Raw genomic sequence first — 20,711 nt, forward strand, 5'->3', positions numbered from 1 at the left:
TCTAAGAAGTGGGACCTAATTAAGGCATGATTACCTGGAGCCCAGGAAGAATAACCAGGGATGGACCAGGTGCTTGCTCTCTCTGGGTGATTCCTGAGGGACACAGTGGAGCTTGGGCTTCCCATTATCCTGGCATGAGTTTCCCCTTATAATAAATAAAAATATATTGTTTATCTTCAAGCTGGCCTGGTTATTTCATGAACTGAATTAACATTTACACTTAAGATGTAAGGGCTATCCAGTAATAAATCTGAACCATCGGCCAAGCAATTATAATTAATATTAGTCTCTGAGTGATTTTTATAAGTGGCTGCGGGAACCTCTGGGTGAGAGAGAAAAAGTTCCAGTGAGCCCAGAAGACAGGTATAAAGCTTCTGGCTACAGTGCACTTCTGACAATTGTTCTGGTATGAAAATCTTTTTATGTATAAATTGAGACAGGTTGGTACTGCCCCCCACATGACCAAAATGGTTTATTAATTGCTTTTATTACAAATTTGAGATATACGTCAACTTCAGCTACAGCCTTGGTCCAAAGTATAAACCTTCCAGAGGAATGCAGTCCTGAACACAAGGATAGATAGCCAATTGCAGTTCGGTTTCACATGGGCAAAGTTGCCAGGTGTCTGATTTGTTGAACCAAGGTTATAGGTATAAAGCAACTTTGGTGCCAGCTTTTCTCTTGCTAAAGTCTGACTGATAGCATAAGACCCATGATTAACGCCCTGCACAAAACTCCTTGGCAATTAATTTTCTTCACAAACCCCTAACCGTTTTATGATGCAAGACTCAAGGTTCAGCCAACTAACTGTTTAGGTTGGGTCCTGAAATTTACATGGGTGACAGGGAAGTAATTCACCAAGGTCCAGAGAGGAACAGTTTCAACAAGCTACTCCACAAGGAAAGCTTTCCCAACTAGCCAGGGCTACAGAGGATAATCTAACTTCACAGCCCTGAGAAAGAGTTACAAGTTTCCCTTCTTATGATCTGGGGTTGCACACAGGATGGGGGAATATATTTTAAGATGATGTAGGAGAGTCTTCTGTTTTATGTTGATTTGGTTAAATAAAGAAACTGCCTTGGCCTTTTGATAGGAAAGAAAATTAGGTAGGCGGAGTAGACAGAACAGGATCCTGGGTAGAAGGCAGTGTGGCAGACACCATGGATCTCCTCTCCAAGATGGACATAGGCTAGAATCTTGCAGGTAAGCCACAGTCATGTGGTGATACACAGATTTATTAGAAATGGGTTAATTAAGATGTGAGAGTTAGCCAAGAAGAGGCTAGAGATAATGGGCCAGGCAGTGTTTTAAATGAATACAGTTTCTGTGTAATTATTTCTGGCAAAGCTAGCCAGGAGCCAGGTACACTTTTTAAAAATAATTCCTTTATTTTTTTTTTAAAAAAGAAACAAACTATCTTTTTTCATTTTACATACAAATCCCAGGTCCCACTCCTGCCATCTACCCCCCACCCCCACCCCCATCCACTCCTCAGAGTGGGTGAGGCACATTGCTTTGGGAAAGGTCCAAGGCCCTCCCTTTGGTACACCTTTAATATCACTGTCCCTGGTAGAATGCCAAACACTGCACTATTACACACACACACACACACACATGCACACACAATTAAGGGCCTGGGTTGCTCTTTCAGAGGATCTAGGTCCTTGGACCTGGGACCAGGTTGTCTGACACCCTTTTCTGGCATTGTGAGCATACGGTACACAGATTTACATTCAGGGAAAACACCCATACACATAAAGTACATATAAATCTCAGAAAACATAAAATCATCATAATAATTTATTTGTAGGTCATGTATCTTGCCATATATCTCTAATCCCAGACCTGGAGAGCAATGGAGCAGGAGGGTTATTTTTTGTTTTTGTTTTCAAATATTTATTTATTTATTATGTATACAATATTCTGTCTACATGTATACCTGCAGGCCAGAAGAGGGCACCAGACCTCATTACAGATGGTTGTGAGCCACCAAGTAGTTGCTGGGAAGAGCAGGCTATACTCTTAACCACTGAGCCATCTCTCCAGCCCAGGAGGGTTGTTAAGATATTAAGGCTAGTCAGACACAATGGAACATGTCTTTAATCCCAGAATTTGGAGGCAGGTCTCTGTAAATCTGAGGCCAGCCTGGTCTACGAAGTAAGGGTTATGGTTAGCCAGGCCAGCTAAGGCTAGATACTAAAATCCTACCTCAAAACCGAGAGAGAGAGAGAGAGAGAGAGAGAGAGAGAGAGAGAGAGAGAGAGAGAGGAGAGATGGAGATTAAGGCTAGCCTAGGCTGTTACCAGAGTTACAGTCAGAGCCTGTGATCCCCCATAGCTGTCTGTTCAACAAGGTAATTAAAAGACCCAAGCAGCACAAAACAGGGGAAGAAAGGAAATTCATTTAATTTGGTCATATTGATAGGACAACAGCAGCTCCCAAGTCTACCTTCTGAGTAGAAGACAAGAGGGATGTGTTTAATTAGGATGCCCAGGTCCAGGGTGTGGTCCTTTAGCCCACCATCGTCTGGTCTGCAGTTTCACCCCACAATGTGGTCCTACATGTTATTAGAAGCATGTGAAAGACCTTTTCTAGGGACAAGTTCCTCCTCTGGATGGCACCAGGTTTCAGTGTATGTCTCTCAACATGAGATTCCTGAGACAATTTCAGTTCCCCGAGGTACCTTAATTCACAGTCACATATTCATATTCAGAAGGAAGGACACAAGCGTCTTTAGAGTATCTGCAGACCAGGTATATCCAAAACTTTATATTTAGACATAATCCTGGATATGATGGTATTTGATGTTAGGGACTTTGGAAATAATGGGATCAGGATGGGGAGCCTTTATGAGTAGGATTAGTCCTCAAACTCCAGAGAACCCAGAGAGTTCCTTTACCATGTCTGCATGTTGAGAACTTAGCAAACGGACAGTGTCCTGTACCAACCAGTAGAGGGCACTCTCCAGATACTGAATTAGCCAGTACCTGGTCTTTGATCTCCCAGCCTCCAGAGCTATGAGAAATAAACTTTTGCTCTGTGTGAGCTATGCAGTCCCTGGTATTTTGTTGTAGCAGCACAAACAAATAAACCTTATCCACAATGCACCTACTACAAAATCATTCTCAAACAATTATTCCCCAGGATCCAGATCTCCATAATCCAGTCCTGGTGACAAATGCCTGTAATACTGGCACCCAGGAGGCTGAGGCATGAAGACTGAAGATTCCGGGTCAGGCTGGGATATGTGAGACCTGGTCTAAAGGCAGGCAAGGAAACAAACAAATGAACATATGTACCACATGCACCCAAACATGTCTGTATATGTGAACATTGCGTTCAAACACATCTGGAACTCTACCAATTTTCTTTGAGACAAATGTCCTACACCCCTGTTCTACCTGGTGCAAGGCATGCAGACACCTGGATCTCCTTCATCTTACCCTAGTCACTCCTTTGCTCCACTGTCGTGCTGATGGTGCTGTTGCTAGGACCTCATGGGTTCCCCTTCCTGTGTTTTGCTGTGTTTTTTATTCTCTTTCTTCTTCCTTCCTTTGTTCCTTCCTTTATTTTTTGTTTGTTTGTTTTTTAGTTTGGGGTTTTTTTTTTTGGTTTGTTTTTGTTTTTGAAACAGGTTTTCTCTGCTTAGCCCCATCTGTCCTGGAACTAGCTCTGTAGACCAGGCTAGCCTCTGTCCCCAGGTGCTACCATTACCCAAGCTGACTTCAGACTCTTGCTATGTAGTTGAGGATAATGCTGAACTCTTTATTCGTCTGCCTCCACCTCTCATGTGTTAGGATTGTAGGTGTATGCCAATGAAATAGGCAGAATTGGGGTCCCCATTGAGGTTCTTGGTCTCAACAACAAATTCATTTAAGAATAGAAGCAAAAAGAAGATCAGGGACAATTATATCAGTTAAAAAGGAGAATCTCAGGTTAAGCAAACTGCAATGCCTCAAAAGCTTCCTTGAGGAGAGTGGAGCATAGAAGAGATAAAGGATGTTTTAAACTGGCATGGAGGTCAGACACATGGCAGACAAGCAGTCACATGGCAAGGAAGGAGGCTTTAAAGAAAGAGTAAGGAAGCTGAAAATGGTGAAGGGAAGACCCAAAGTGTTAAGGAAAGAATGCTTGGAGAAGAGGTAGAGAAAGGAAAAAGGACTAATTCAGAAATCGGGCAAACTTAGAAACCTACATGGCTGTGGCCCATTAGTTATTGCACTGAGGGTTAGGGTTCTAGGTAGAAAGATATATGGTATCTCATTAGAGGACTAATTTTTCTTCCTATCTCTTTAGCATGGATTAAGGTGAGCACACCTTCCTAGGTGTGTCCTTAGGCCAAGGAACGATCCTGAACAACTGTAATCCTGGGTCTCCGTCCAGCCCAGAGATTCTGCTCTCTTGCCAGGAATTTTTTTCTACTCTAACACTTAGTTGTATCAACCTTGTATGAATATGTATTGAAGGAGGATTTCTGATAAAGAACAAAGACGTGCAATTGCCTGCTTCTGTAAGGGTAGAAATACAAACCTGCCAACCACTTTGACAAGAAAAGGCCTCCCAGAAAAGCTGCTTTCTCTGGAGACTATAGAAACACATAAAGTCTGTCTATATTATAAAGTGGCACAATGGTTCCTTTATAGGAACCCTGTGGAGCCCACGTGGCCCAGAAGTTGCTTTGTAGACCAGGCTGGCCTTGAACTCAGAGATCAGTCTTCCTCTGCCACCATGCTGGACCCTTACATTTTAATTTAGTGTGTATGTGTGTCTGTGTGTACACACTCAATGTGCAGATGTGAGAAGATAACCTTTGGGAGTTGATTCTCCCCTTCCACCTCAAGGATCTCTGTAAGTTCAAGACCACCTTGAGCTACACAATACTGATGCAGAAACAAATCCAGGTGGTGGTGTCTCACACCTTTAATCCCAGCACTAGAGGGAAGATAAAGTGAGAGGAGAGAGAGGCTCTGTCAGCTTAGTCTGCAGTCGCCCAGCTTTGGTAGAGGTAAGACTTTTCTAGTGGCTTGGCTGCTTTGTTGTTCTGGTTTTCAGGTTGAACCACAATAGCTGTCTCTAGGTTTTTATTATTTGTGCTACTAGCAAGTTCCTTCACCTACTGATCCAGCTCATTGGCCCCTCATCTGAATTCCCTTGCTGGGAAGTACATGGACTATGGTTAGGACAGTTAAGATATCTGAGGTAAGATCTCCTCTGTATCAATAGGCCCTTATCATGCCTCATAGGTTTCTGGATTTTCACCAGCACAACTCTTTTTTTTTTTTTTTTTGGTTTTTCGAGACAGGGTTTCTCTGTGGCTTTGGAGCCTGTCCTGGAACTAGCTCTGTAGACCAGGCTGGTCTCGAACTCACAGAGATCCGCCTGCCTCTGCCTCCCAAGTGCTGGGATTAAAGGCGTGCGCCACCACCGCCCGGCCTCACCAGCACAACTCTTAGACAAATTTAAACATTTAACATTTTTGTTATGGAAGTTTAATGCCACCAGGGTAGTATCATAAGGATGTAGGAATGTCACATTAGGCCCAAGCTTGGTGGCACACACCTTTAATCCCAGAACATAGGAGGCAGAGGTCTGTGAGTTCCAGACCAGTCTGGTCTACATAGCAATTTCCAGGTCAGCCAGGGCTATATAGTGAGCCTCGTTAGAATCCAGCTACTTCCAGGCCACAATTCCTGCAGCATCCCCAACCCCATCCTCACCCCAGGTACCACCAAGACCCTGTCTGTGAATCTCTGGATAATAGACTTTCAGGTATCAGGATTTCTCACAGGAGGAAGTGAGTTTATGTCAAAGTAGGTATTGGTGGCCACACATTCTGTTTCCCCATTTCCTTCTCTGCCTCTTGCTGGGATTCAGAGACTGGCTGCAGGTTTGTGCTGTGGAACCATCTCAGTTCTCAGAGAACTATAAAATGGTACACCTGCTTCTGCCACGTGGGCACTTATTCCTCTCTTCAGAAGCCTCAGACATGTCATCTGTTTCTGGTGCTGGGGCCTGAACTCCTCTCAGAACCCACAATGCTGTTGTCTGTCTATCCATGACATTAACAACCCTTTTAACAAGTTCATTATCCTAGTAACAGTCCATCTCAGAGTCCATCTTGAATTCACATCCCAGTTGTTTAAAAAGAATAGTATTTTATTTCTGTACCCCTAGACCAACCTCAAGCTTCCTACATTCCCTCTGAAGAGAATGACATCTTATAGGAAGTATCGTCCAGCATGGGATTCACACACATGGGGGTGAGACCATCACTGACCACAGACTCATGAGTGGTGCCTAGGAAAGGAACAAAGCTTTCCCCTTAGAAGCCAGGGTCACCTCTCACAAGATGAAGAAAATTCCCCTTCTCAACAGGATGTCTAATTTCACTTCCTCACCTGTAACCCCAACATTTTCAACAAAGGAAGATGAACAAATGGATACAAGTCCATTAATTATAAAATATTTAAGTGCCATAAATTCTGTTTATCCCCACTTATTGCTGTGTAGTGATTTACAGTGATCATCTTCTGTTCATCTTTCTTAGATTCCCTTAGGCCCTTACTTGTCATTTCTCTTTGCTTTGTATTTAGAGGGAGAAAATTAGCCTGGCATTGAACACCCCAGGTATACCATGAATCTCCCTCAGTATTTTCACCAATACTTAAATATGGTTCAGATTCTACAGTTTTAACCCAAGGGTCCAGTTTTGTATAATACAATGATAATTTCTTGTTTTATAACAAGATAAACATGTTCTCATTGTTCAGAAAGCTCCTGTTGAATGAGGAGGCCCTGAAGCCTCTATATCTTAAAGTCAGTGGCTGCAAACCCTGCTCTAGCTTAGAACATACCATGGCGAGCTCCAAAGCTCACCTCAAAATGCCTAGCACTGAATATTTCTGTCCACTCTATTCTCCCAAACAGCAAGCAGTCAGGTTCATTTCTAGGAAACGCTGGCTGCCACTAATGGATTCCTAAGCCTCCTTTCTCTTGTTCTCCCTCACCCACCCTTTCAGGATCTTTTCTCTCTCCCTCAGGAGCTCTGCTTCCTGTGAAACTCTACGTCCAGCACCGTCCATATCTCTGAACTGCAGTTTGAATGATTTTGATAATAAGCCTCTCAGCTATATTACCACGAAAATGATTGCTGAAAGCTTCCCTGGACAGCCCTTCCCTTATCAGGTCCATCTAGTGCCTTCCTTTTCACAACGATTGGACCCCAACACAACAATGGACCCCAGTGTCTGTGTGCAGTGGCAGCAACAGTCATCCTGATTGACAACCCTAGCCTCTTATACAAGGATCCTCATTCACCCCCCAGCTCCTACTGCTGTGGTGTCTACTCCCTTACAAGTCCTTAAGACAAAGTATCTATGGGCCAGGAGACCTCCTGTGAAGAGGTCCTGTCAACATCCCTCATCATCTTATATCACCTAACACTTTACATCTGTCTGTATCCATCTCTTAGACTAGATCCTCTTTCCCGCAGCATGAATGTTATAAAAATGGTGTGAAGCAACAAGAGGCTCTTGGATGCCTCTTCAAATAACCCAGATTTATTTCTCTGTGGTGATGCCTCTTAGAAAGCAGTTTTAGAAGACAGATTATAATTGGCTATGCCACAGTTTCCCTAGGACACACTAAGCCCTCTAGGGAGTCAGCCTATGCTAATGCAACCAGAAGGACCAGCTTCCCAGGCTGCTCCTGGGTTGTCAGGAGAATGCCACAGAGTAGCAGGACTTAGGATTTTTTTTTCTTGAGGGTCTTAGAAAGGGAATGAGATGCGCATGTGTACTAACGGTCACTCTCTTTTTTCTTTCTCCGAATCCATCCCTCTCTTTGTCACACACAACTAATATATATTCAACAGAAATTCTTAGGCAATAAAAGGTTCACTTGAAGTTTACATTTCATTTCTAAAGTAAATGATAAGGAGCAGAGTTTCTGATAACACATGTGTGATAAATCTATCAGGTTCCTAATTAGTGGAGCAGCTGCAGCTGTAAAGAAGATCCAGCCACTCTGTTATCCTCTAAGGAGAGAGCCTATAAAGGGTTATAAAGGGGGCTATAAAGTTCAACTATCGTGAAGTCTAGAAAATAGAGAAATCGTGCACTATATTCTATATTTCTAAGTGTAATAAACATTTTTAAACTAACATTTTGTGATTGGCATTCATAAAAATGTCAGTTTCTCTTGAACATAGAGCTCTGACTGACAGGGAAGTGCAAACTGCAGCCTGCACAGCTGGGAGTGAGTCAGGACTTCAAGGGGCAGCTGGGAGGCTCCTTGGTGTGCAGGCTGTAAAGCAAGGACGTGTGTGTGTGTGTGTGTGTGTGTGTGTGTGTGTGTGTGTGTGTGCGCGCGCGCGTGCATGCGCACGCATGTATGGGTGTAATAGTGCAGTGTTTGGCACTCTGCTAGGGACAATGATATTAAAGTGTACCAAAGGGAGGGCCTTGGACCTTCCCCAAAGCAATATGCTTAACCCTCTCTGAGGAGTGGATGGGGGTGAGGTTGAGGGGTAGGTGGAAGGAGAGAGAGTGGGAACTGGGATTTGTGTGTAAAATGAAAAAAGATAATTTGTTTTCTTTTTTCAAAAAAATAAGTGAAAGAAAAAATAAGAACTGCAGGGCAGAGGGCAGGTGGCATAACACTTGAGAAGACAGCAGAGTAGTCTGTAACTTTTACATAGTTAGAAATCTGCTGGAATAAATATATATTATTGGTCAGAACATGATGGTAAGGAATTTTAAAGGGTGAAAATTATTTTCTTAGGTGTACATTAGGAATTTTCAGGTCCATGGTTCTAGCAGATAAGAGAGGGGTATCCCAATAATCAGGCAGAGAGGGAGAGGTACTCACCCAAGAAAACAGGCCTGTGGGGAAACAAACCATAGATTGGCAGTACTTTTTTCAAGTCTGTCTTGACCTGTGGGCATAGGTGGATCCAGGTTGATCTCCTGAAACTTGTAAGAACCATCTTTAAAAGACAAAAATGTCAGATAAATTAGCATTATTATTGCTTGTAGCTGTGTTGAAATCCATGCTGTAGAAGAGACGAGGAGATTCATATTTTCAGTCACACTAAAAGTTTGGAAACCTAAAAATAATTTTGACTAAAAGCAGTAATATCGTTGGACAGGGGTAACAGAGACCTTTAATCCCAACACTCAGGAGGCAGAGGCAGGCAATCTCAGTGAGTTTGAGTACAGCCTGGTCTATACAGTGTATTCCAGGATAGGCTCCAAAGCCACAGAGAAACCCTGTCTCGAAAAACCAAAAAAAAAAAAAAAAGATAGATAGATATATAGATAATAGATAGATAGATAGATAGATAGATAGATAGATAGATAGATAGATAGACCAGTAACATCTTAATTGTGTGTGTGTGTGTGTGTGTCTAGAAGAGTAGATGTTTATAGATTGGGAAGATGTTTTTATTGTAAGAAGCATTTTAATTCTGCATTTAAAAATAGCCAAAGGGTCGGGCGGTGGTGGCACACGCTTTTAATTCCAGCACTCGGGAGGCAGAGACAGGCGGATCTCTGTGAGTTCGAGACCAGCCTGGTCTACAAGAGCTAGTTCCAGGACAGGCAACAAAGCTACAGAGAAACCCTGTCTCAAAAAAACCAAAAAAAAAAAAAAAAAAAAAAAACCAAAGGGAATATAAAATCCTGAGCTCATGCATGTGATAATAGTGGTGACATTTTTTGAGAACCAGATTAGTATCTTATTAAAGTTTTATTTATTTTTTTCTTTATATACCTCAAATCACTTTGCTAATAAGATGTTTGCCCCCCCCCCATAGGTCTGTATGTTCTTTAGCTATTAAATCTAGGTCTGAGACTTTCCTAAGGAGTAACGTGGGGAATGGACCCCACTTTTTACCAGACAGAGGAATTGATCCCGAAGGCTAAGTAAGGGAGGCTGAGTAAGAAATTGATCATATTAATACTTAGCATGTTTACAAATATATTTTGAATACACTAAAGAATCTGATAATTTATAAGATGATCAAGCATTAGTTTGTATTTTTAAATTATCTTTAATAACTTACAATTTAAATAAAACTTATCCTTAACAGTTTGTAGTGTAAATTAGTGACTAGATTATTAGTCGTTAACTTATATTCTTTTTAAAAAATATTTATTTAATTATTATGTATACAATATTCTTTCTGTCTGTGTGTATGCCTGCAGGCCAGAAGAGGGCGCCAGATCTCATTACAGATGGTTGTGAGCCACCATGTGGTTGCTGGGAATTGAACCCAGGACCCCTGGAAGAGCAGGCAATGCTCTTACCTCTGAGCCATCTCTCCAGCCCCGTTAACTTATATTCTTAATTATTTTTAATAGTTTATAATTCAAGTAAATTTATCCTTAACAGTTTATAGTTTAATTTAGTTGCTTTTATAAATTTAGAACTTTATGTTCCATCCCTGTTAGGTTTATCCTTAAAAATAATAATTTTGAATTGAGGTTCTTTTAAAATGGAAACCAAAGTTCTTAATCATAAATATAATATATAGGGAGACTATTAATTTTATAAATCTTTTTACAGCGTATATTATGAAATAAAATAGGTGCAATAAAGAAACCAAAATAATAGTTCCATGAGTGACAGGGGTGGGGGAGGTTTATTCCAAGCTGTACAGAAGAAAATTTTTTTGGTTAGATGAGAACTGGAGAGTTCAAATTTCAGAGGCATGCCAAGACAGGGTGCCGCTTCTGATGCAGTTCGCAGGAAAAGGGAAAGAAGGGGGAGGGATGGAGACGCGGGCAGAAATCAAGAGAAAGCGAGAGATTTTTAAACGGGGAGCGGAGAGGAAAAGGCAGTGACTCAAAGAATAAGTGTTCTGATAAACAAGACTTTTAATCTAGGACGTCTCCAAATGGATTGAAAGGCCTGTTGGAATTTTCCAAATTACAGAAGAAACGCGTCCTTTTCTTTATGATGCCCCCCCCCCATAGGATTAATGAAAACTTCCTGAAATGCGCACGACTTTCGTAAATGAAACAGGGAGCTCCGTAGCTACACTGAGAGAGACAGAGACAGAGAGTGGGAGGGAAGGAGAGAAAGAGAGAGAGAGAGAGAGAGAGAGAGAGAGAGAGAGAGAGAGAGAGAGAGAGAGAGAGAGAGAGAGAGACTAGGGCTTGGAGAAGACAGCTGAAGAAATAGGTCCTGAGTGCTGGGATAAAAGGAAAGGATCATCTTTTAGTTTCCAATTAGCATAAGTGGCTTGGCTAGCACAGCAGACGCGGTCAGCCTGTCAGAGAAGCTTGCTTTAGGGTTAATCCAACAGCTTTAGCTTTAGCTTGGCAAAGCTGATATCTGTGGCCACAAGCAGTTGGAAGTTAACTCTTTCCTTTCCTCTCCCAGTGATTTGTCCTGCTAAATGCTCTATTAAGGCTGTTAAGAACATTGCTCTTTCTAGAACTTATATTTTGGCAAAAGAAAATGTGGACACTATAAGGTTTACTCCCAATAATGAGTATGGAGTTTGCCAAAAAAATTTGCACAATCTGGTTGGTACCTACATATTCTTACCTTCAGCTGGTACTCCATGTACCAGTAGATTTTGTCATGATTACTCTCTTACAGGTTATTCACCTTCCCACTAAGATTGCTACAGCCAAGAAGCTAAAATTGCTGAGTGATGGTGGCACAGGTCTTTAATCCTAGCTTTCCAGAGGTAGAGGCAGGAGGATCTCTGAGTTTGAGGTTAGGCTGGCCTACATAGTTCCAGGATAGCTAGGGCTAGAAACTCTATCTTGAAACTCCCCCTCCCCGAAAAAAAATATGTGCATTGGCAGATAGTAAACACGCATCCTCAAATGCCCCCATTGTTTTTGTACCCAATTCATAAGCCTGTCTTTATCTCTGACTAATACTATCCTTGTTCCACACTCTGAGAAGGATAAATGACTGCAAATTCTGCCCAAATGGGCTTCTGTGACCTTTAACGTTTTGTATTGCACATGTCTTCTATAAAACAGGATGTATGTGCTCCTCATAGTTGAGGGGCTAAAGAAATTGGTTTTACCCCCAGAGTTTCTACCTCAGAAAGAAGTTTATGTAGTGCCATTAAACCACCTATAAAATGAAAGAAAAATATCTCCCTGGATTTACATGGATCAAAGCAAATGAGATTAGGACAACTGGAGGGCCAGCCTTAGATTGTGACCTTAGATTGCCGGCCAGTTCTCAAGCCCCAGAGGCAGACAGCACCGTGAAGTAGACAGTCATTTCCCAGGTCATGGATCAGGATCCATCTACTTCACTTCTCATAGGGTTCTTTGTAAAATCCTCCTAAAGATAAAGCTATTGCTTTACTATTATTATTAATTATTATTATTATTTTAAAGACGGGGTTTCTCTGTGTAGCCATGACTGTCCAGGAACTGCTCTTTAGACCAAACTGCCCTTGAGCTCACAGATCTGCATGCTTCTGTCCCCTGAGTGCTGGTATTAACGGCATGTGCCACCACCGCCCAGAAAGATAAAACTTTGAAACACTTTCCTTGTGCTTTTCTCTTTGTGGGTCTATCATTGATCCTCCTCGTTGTAATGTCCAACACACACACACACACACACACACACACACACACACACACACACCAGTCAGGCTGGCCTCACCTTTCAAGTGCTAGGATTTCAGGTCTCTGTCACCATACTAAGCTTTGGTCTGCATTTCTTAAAACACAAGATATATATTCATCAGACAAATGAGGCCAAACCATTTGTGACCAAATTATTTTAGGAATAGTTGGCTTAATGGGATTTGGGCAAATGTGCTTAGATTTGCTTTTCTGATTACTTATTCCAACTTATTCTTTTCTTTCCTTGAAGCTACCAACTTCTGTGTGAAACTTGTAGGGAAATTTGAGATAGGGGAAGTGACAGAGTCCAGGAACTAGGGACTCCGGCATGCTGAATTTTTTTTTTCTGTTTGTCTTGTTTTTTGAGGAAGGGCCTCTCTCTGTCTCTGTCTCTCTCTTTCTTTGTCTCTTTCTGTCTCTATCTCTGTCTTTGTCTGTCTCTCTGTCTCTCTCTGTCTCTCTGTCTCTCTCTCTCTCATACTGGCTGTCCTGGAGCTCACTATGTACTCAAATTTATGGTAATCTGCCCATCTCTGCCTTCAGAGACTGGGATCAAGGCATGCCCCATCATGCTTAGCTTATACTGTTTTTGTTGTTGCTGTTTATTTGTTTTGCTTTTCAACTGTTTTATTTACTTTACATTATTTTTCCATGTAAATGGGCAAACTGTAGTGTTCACAGAAATTTATAGATAGTGGGAAGGCAGTCTCCAATTAGAGCTGACAACACAAGACCCACGTGGCACACGGAAATAACACAAGGCTCAGCACAATCAGATCCATAAGGGCATTTCAGGAAAATGCAAGGAAGAAGAATACAGTAGGAATCAGTGTGTGAATCTCATGGAAAGTTGTAGAAGTCAAGGCATAAGTCAGAATTCACCATGATGATCTTAGCGAGCTCCTCCTTAAGGATACAGTTTCTCAACTGCACCTCCCACAGTTTTCTCCTGCTGCTTCTCATCTTTTCCATCATATCATCCATATCCTCTCCATCCATATATCATCCTAAATCTGCTGTTGGGTATGGCTTGTAGGAAATTAGGCAAGTCGAGGAGCCTCTCTTTTTCTCTTGTTTCCTGAAGGGCAGTCTTCTGTCCATTCTGCCACAGCTACTCTATTTCTTCCTTTTCCTGGGGTATCCCCTGCCGTGTCCTCCTCTTCTCAGTTCTCTCTGCAACATGTGCTACCAGCAGACATGTTCCCCTCAATCAGACCTGACGGCAGCCTGCCATGTGCAGGGCAGAAGGAGTTGGTGTTCAGATGCCAGTGATGACCGTGCCCAAGGCTGTGTTGCTCTGCAGCCTTAGTTAGGCTGGTTGTTTTGAGTAAAGGAACTAGCAGCAGAGGTTGGACAGGGCTTTACTCTTCTCTCCTCTAACCTGCCTAATGTCCCGAATCACAAAGGAAGAAAATAACTAATAATTGCCTCTGGTCTTCTCCCTCAGTTTTATTAAGAGTCTCTTAGGGCAAGAAGCCCGTCAGCATCCAGGACGGATTTGTCGCATCCCATCATCATCTACTTAAGTCCCATCCATTGCTCCAAAGAAAATAATTTTCAAACCATTTACAAACTGTTCTCTGGGTCCAATGGGTAATTACATGTTCTCCACACACACTGACTTCCGCTAAAAAGCATTTACTGTTCCCCGACATACTGCATTCTTCTCCTCTCACACGCAAAAAAATTATATAGTTCAGGCCATTCTTCAAATCCTGGAAGCCCTCCTGCCTCAGCCCCTTGAGTGGGGGAAACAAGCCACGTGCCTCCAATACCAACAAATAACGATAGCCTCTGAAGGTGGATGGAACTCATGAAATCACTTAGATACTTGTGTGAGGTGATTGACATCAAAACTACTTTTATGCTTCTCAAATTTCCTTGACATATTTACTGTAGTGTGCTTGACAGTGAGTTAATCTGTTGACACCTTAGTCTGAATCAAGACTGAAAAACTAATTAGGAGTTACTGCATTCTTCACTGTCACTAATTACTGGCAGAATATAAGGGCAGTCTCACTTTTTAAAAGTCTTTTTAAAGTCAAAATATCAAGGGACTGAAATGAAGAGATGGTTCCCTGGTTAAGAGTGCTCACTGCTCCTGTGGATGACCCCATTTCAGTTTCTAGCACCCACCTCACAAATACCTGTAGTTCCAGTTCTAGGGACTCTGACTCCCTCTTCTGACCTCCATGACATCCTCATACACTGGTCATACACCCGCACAAATTAACACACCACACACACACACACAAACACACAAGTCTTTTTTAAATGTCAGTGACATGTAGCTAGACTGGACTTAAACTCATTTCAAAGCTCTTGCCTCAGCACAGCCTCCTAAGGGCTGGGATTACAGATATCAGCCACCATGAGCAGCTTTTAACACAGTAAATGTCGTTGGATTTAACCTACATAAAACTTTGAGGTACTTAATAATGTACAAGCAAATTAAGAGATCCTGAAACCAAAACATTCAGAATCTCAGCATTCCTCCTGATCAGGACTCAGAGAGAGCGGATGTGACAAAGAGCACCAGTTACAGGAGGAAGAGGTCTCTGTAAGTCCCTGGTCTGAGCTTTTGCCTTCAAGGTGTTTGAGGTGGGGAAGGCACAGGTTGGGAAGTCCCTCATCGCCTCTGAATTCCTTTCTGTTGCTTACAACCCGAGTCAGCTGTCCTGTCCTACGATCTGGACACATGTTCTCACTCCAATGCAGGTCAGAATTCTGGAGAAAGGAACTCACAGTCACTGTGGTATCTCCTCACAAACCACCACCCTATAAACTCCACAGAGAGGAACAAAGTCTCAAACCCTCCAGGTTTTCCAGACACCAATGATGGGGACTGCAAAGCTGAGTTCCACCCTCTTGCTTCTCTCAGTACTCCAGACTCTAATCCAGACTGAGACCCAGAGTGGCGCTGGTGAGTGTGGGTAAGAAAGGAGGGCCTTGGCCAGGAGGAGCCAGGGTGCCCAGGCTGGGCAGCATCCCAAAAGCAGTTTGTCATCACCCATCCAGACCCTCCAAGCCCTTCTCCACAGGCATTCCGAGCCTTGTGCCCTGATGCTTTCCAGCCCGCGCACCTGCCCGGGGTACCGGGAGGAGGGTCGGGGTCTCACTGCGCACCGCCCTCAGGTTCACACTCCTTGAGATATTTGGTAACCACGACTGCGCCTCGAACACGTCTCCAAGATCTCCAAGTCTCCGCCGTTAGCTATGTGGACGACACGCAAATCCTGCGCTTCGACAGTGACGTGGTTACTAAAATGGAGGCGCTTGTGCCATGGGCGAAGCAGATGGGGCACGATTATTGGAAGCTGATGAAAAATAGTTTAGAGGGTTATGCACACACGGCCCGAGAAAACCTGCGATTTGCAATCCGGATCTATAACCAGAGCCACGACGGTGAGTGACCCACGTCCCCATGGACTCCCCCTAGTTGCCCCGCGTCCCAGGTCCTAGGTTCCAACTGAGGTTGCAGGGCGGGAGAGTCCTGGACCCGGAAGAGCAATGCACTGAGACCTGGTTTCCGGTTCATTTAAGTGGGAATTCTGTGGGTGGGCTGTGAGCCCTGTAGAGGGGGCTGACTTTGGGGGGCGGCTGCAGGCTCTCATACCTTCCAGTGTTTCATTGGTTGCGACGTGGGTCCAGACGGACACCTCCTCCGTGGGTACTATAGACATGCCTTTGATGGCCGTGATTACATCAGCCTGAACGAGGACCTGAGAACTTGGACTGTGGCTGACGGGACCGCTCAGATCACCCAGCGACAGTGGGAGGCACAACATTTAGCAGAATTCTGGAAGACCTTCTGTGAGACCCGATGCATTGTTACTCTACTCTTGCACCTGGAGCTAGGGAAGGAGATTTTGGATCGCTCAGGTAAGAGGGACTGAGAAACAATTCCTCCATCTGCACACATAGGGTGCCACCTCCAAGGAAGAAGGAAAGTGGGACAAGTTGAAAAACTGTAGTTCTCCTTGTATCCAGAGGGGGAGGAGTGCCCCTGGTTTCCCTGATCCAACAGCAGAAAATGACTATCCCAGGAGTAACCAAAGCAACCCCAGTCATTCTGCAGCTTGTAATGAACCATGGCCTCCCAGAGACTGAACTGTCCTGCCACACCCAGTGTCTTTGGAGGTCCGACTCAAGTGATGATGAGTTAATTCCTCATTCTTCCACCCAAGTCAGGACCAGAAATCCTCTTTTCATGGTGGGAAACTTAGGAATCTTCCTTTTCTAAGAAATGGATTATGCTAGTGCCTGAGTGTAGGCAACTTGTGGGGTTTACACCATGTGCCACCCCCTTTATCTTGATTCTTCTGAATATTGCCAGGTAGGCATATGTATATAGCTTAAGTACCCAGAAGAGGTTTTAAAGATGTTTGAAGTTTCTAACTCTTCTCCTCAGATCCTCCCAGGGCACATATAACCCATCACCCTAGACCTGAAGGAGATGCCACCTTGAGGTGCTGGGCTCTTGGATTCTACCCAGCTGAGATAACCCTGACATGGCAGAGGGATGGGGAAGACCAGACCCAGGACATGGAACTGGTGGAAACCAGGCCTGCAGGGGATGGAAACTTCCAGAAGTGGGCAGCTGTGGTGGTGCTTTCTGGGGAGGAACACAGATACACATGCCATGTGCAACATGAGGGGCTGCCTGAGCCCCTCACCCTGAGATGGGGTAAGGAGGGGTGTGAGCATGAAGTTTGTTGTCAAGGAAAGCAAGTGACCTTCTGGAGACCCTAAGTATAGAATCAGTGCTGAGCTGGGGGTAGGAACTGGTCCTTAACTCTACTCTCTTCCCAGAGCCATCTCCTTGGTCCCCAACTGGAGTGATAGTTGGTGTGGTTCTCCTTGGAGTTGTGATCACTGGAGCTGTGGCTGCCATTGTGATGATGAGGAAGAAAAGCACAGGTAGGGAGGGGATTGGTGTCTGAGGGTTTTCTGTAGAGATGAAGCCCTGGATGGAAATGTGCTCATCTCCTGTCTTGTTACTGTGAGACACACCCCTGTGTGACTGCTTACCTAACTCAGGACTGGATCTACTGGCAGATTTTGTTCTTTTGTTTGTTTGTTTTGAAGACAAGGTATCTTTACATAGCCCTGGCTGTCCTGGAACCTACAATGTAGGCCAGGCTGGCCTCAAACTCAAGTTCCTTCTGCTTCTCCCTCCCAAGTGCTGGGATTAAAGTTGTGTTCCACCATGCCCGGTTGTGCTATCACTTTTTAAAGTCCAGGGCTAGAGGAGGCTAGAACATCATTATCCTGGATCTATCAGTCATTTATTTCCCTGATGTAGTCACTCAGATAACATTTCCAGGAATCTCCTTTCATCATTGTATTTCCACCTTCTCCCATCTTCTCCCAGCTCTGAGCTCTCTCTGCACATTAAGAGAACACCTGGTAAGGGTATAGAAAGGAAGCAGAGCAAGTCCCTCAGCCACACTCCCTTTCCCAACATCCCTGCAGCTGGGCACCACAGGAGTCCTCAGCTCCCCAGCTGAATGAGCACATGGTGAGAAGGAAAAGCTGGAGCTGCAGGAATGAACTGGGCTGGGGTAAAACTGGCACATCCAGTTCCCAGAGTAGCAGGAAAGCTGTACCACAGAGACCAGCTCCAGGGCATCAGTGATTCCTGTGCTCAGAGGATTCCTGTGGGACCTGATGTTGATGGACTTGCCAGTTCTGTTCCCAGCTGTGAAGCCTTGGATTTGGTTCATTGGCTTTTTCCAAAATAAAATTATCACCAACCTTCCAATATCACATTAAATTCCCTTGTTTTTAAAGCATAAGAATTTGGTTTCTATTATTTATATCTAAAAGTAAGAAATCAGTCTAGGGAATTTTCAGATAGTAGCTAGTCAGAGTCTCTATATAATTGCTTCCTGTATTTCCTCTCTGAGGCTGCACATAATGGGAAAGAAAGCAATATATATCTGTCAACATGACAACTCAGGAGTGATCATTATATTCTCCCTTGTCTCTCTCAACCCCTCCCCCAATGGAATGCCCACATAAACCCTTTTCCATCATGGATGCTGTTCTCACCACTAACATCAGTGGCCATAAATCTTTTTCCAAAATACTCAGACTCTTTCCTGATCCCTCATTTACATTGCTCAGAATGTAGCCCAGGACTCATTCTTCCTTTTTCTGTTTCTCTGTTACCAGCATCTCACACTGTGTCCCAGGCTGGCCTAGAACTCACTAAGTAGCTGTGATGGCCAATCTTCAGTGTCAGCTTGACTGGATTTAGAGTCTCCTAGGAGATCCAATTCCGGTCATACCTCTAAGAGTGTTTCCAAAGATTAATTGAGGATGGAAGATCCAACCCGGGGACCAAGGATAAGAGGAAGAACAGAAGAAAACCAGATGAGAGGATCCCTAAACTCTACTTCCTGGTCTACTAAAGTTTGTGGTATCCAAGCCCCATGCTCCTGCTACTGTGTACTGCATCATGCCTTATGCTGAGAGTGACCGTGCCCTCTTAAATCATGAATCAGAATAAACCTTTCATCCTTTAAGTTGCTCTGCTGGGTATTTTGTCACACAATGAAAAAAGTAATAAACAAAAGTTAGTATACACTTTGAAATACTTGCAATCCTCTTTCCCCTTCTTGCTGTGTTAGAATTACATATATGAGCCACCATACCTGACAGCAAGAAATTTTATGTATCATGTCATAAGTGAGGCTGATGCACAGCCTGGGAGCTCCTGTCTACATCCTTGTAGCTTCATGATCTGAATAACAGCTGTCTCTGCACAAACCTTGTTATAAATGCAGAGATTCTTGGCTCTTCATCAGACTTTCTAAGTCTTTGTTTTGATTTTGCGTGTGAGGTTTTGCTTTGATTTTTTTGTTTGTTGAAACAGTCTCACTATGTGGCCTTGACTGGCCTGTAACTTGCTTTACATATAGACCAGGCTGACCTTGCTCAGAGAGGTCCTAGGAGAAGCACTGAGTCCTGAGATTAGAAACCTGTATCATCAAGCCTGACCTTGTTCTTATTGTGAAGTTCAGAGGATTCCTGTGCACAGGGAAGTCTGGGAATCCTGATCTATGGACGTTCTAAATAGGAGCCCAGAACTGCACAGTCTATTCTCGGTGTGTGCTCTAATGAGATCACTGAGCACTGGAGGGGCCACGCTCAGTCCTGTTCTGTTTCTCTTCTGCAATTAATCATGTTTTTGGTGATTTTATTCAACTCCAAGGTTTAAAATACCATTTAAGACCACCCCCCAAATACATTTCTCCAGCCCAGGCACGTACATCTCCAGGCTCATCTGTCCACTGTCAACCTGGCTGCTTTACATGCATTTCCCTGTCTGCAACCAGCAAATCTACTCTGCTGCCTGTGCAATCATGAATTTTTTATTATTACCTTACTTCATTCTGTAGTCCAGATTTCACCAGCAAGAAATATTGTAATGTCCATGTTTTAAATGAACCCAAAGCTCAATTTCTTTGCACTGATTTCTTTGCTCATACCTTGAGGAAAAGCAATCCATGTCCCTTCCCTGAACTACTGAATGAATTTCCTTCCTCTGTTGTCTTGCTTACTTCTAAAGAATTTATTCAAGCTCTCAACCAGAATGATTTTTGTTTGTTTGTTTTTGCAACACAGTCCATGAAGCTGGACTTGTAGTCTCATGGGTCTGCTTCCCAGTTCGTGGGCTTCCAGGTACACACAACACCTGGCTCTTGGTTTTGCTGTTTTTGAATTATTTATATATTGTAGACATCAATCCTGTTTCAGATTTTGATCTGGAATATATTTTTCTCCCTTTCCTTAGACTGTCTTTACACCCTCTAATTGCTTCATTCGCTGGGCAGAAGCTTTTCATTTCATAAAACCCCATTTGTTAGCGCTTGTTATTGTTTCTTGAGCATAAACTGTTTCAGACCATCCTGACAGAGGGTCTGTGCATCTATCAAATCTGTCAAATCTCTAGCAGATTTCAGAGTTTTGTGTTACATTTAAGGTCTTTGAGATTAATTTTCTACAGGATGAGAGATAGAGATGTAATTTTGTTCTTCTACAAGGGGTATAAAGTTTTCCCAACACCATTTGGTGAATGATTTGTGTTTTCCCCCAATA

At 43.4% G+C, this 20,711-nt stretch overlaps 1 protein-coding gene across 1 annotated transcript; it reads left to right on the forward strand.

Moving 5' to 3' along the window:
- The first annotated feature begins 15,443 nt into the window (after window positions 1-15,443).
- LOC142853596 (patr class I histocompatibility antigen, CH28 alpha chain-like) lies at window positions 15,444-19,089 on the forward strand. The gene is made up of 6 exons (XM_075978758.1): window positions 15,444-15,528; window positions 15,741-16,010; window positions 16,212-16,487; window positions 17,017-17,292; window positions 17,418-17,525; window positions 18,783-19,089. The coding sequence occupies exons 1-6, from the start codon at window positions 15,444-15,446 to the stop codon at window positions 18,824-18,826; spliced, it is 1,059 nt and encodes a 352-aa protein (XP_075834873.1). The 3' UTR covers window positions 18,827-19,089.
- The last annotated feature ends 1,622 nt before the right edge of the window (window positions 19,090-20,711 follow it).

This window comes from Microtus pennsylvanicus, chromosome 7 (genome assembly GCF_037038515.1).
Source record: "Microtus pennsylvanicus isolate mMicPen1 chromosome 7, mMicPen1.hap1, whole genome shotgun sequence".
Classification (NCBI taxonomy): Eukaryota; Metazoa; Chordata; class Mammalia; order Rodentia; family Cricetidae; genus Microtus; species Microtus pennsylvanicus.

What these genes read in the sequence shown, in the direction of transcription:
- LOC142853596 (XM_075978758.1), top strand. Translation starts at nt 15,444, where the DNA reads ATGGGGACTGCAAAGCTGAGTTCCACCCTCTTGCTTCTCTCAGTACTC. An exon ending in TGAGACCCAGAGTGGCGCTG is followed by an intron (nt 15,529 to 15,740) that starts GTGAGTGTGGGT and finishes CACCGCCCTCAG; the next exon opens with GTTCACACTCCTTGAGATAT. An exon ending in GCCCCTCACCCTGAGATGGG is followed by an intron (nt 17,293 to 17,417) that starts GTAAGGAGGGGT and finishes CTCTCTTCCCAG; the next exon opens with AGCCATCTCCTTGGTCCCCA.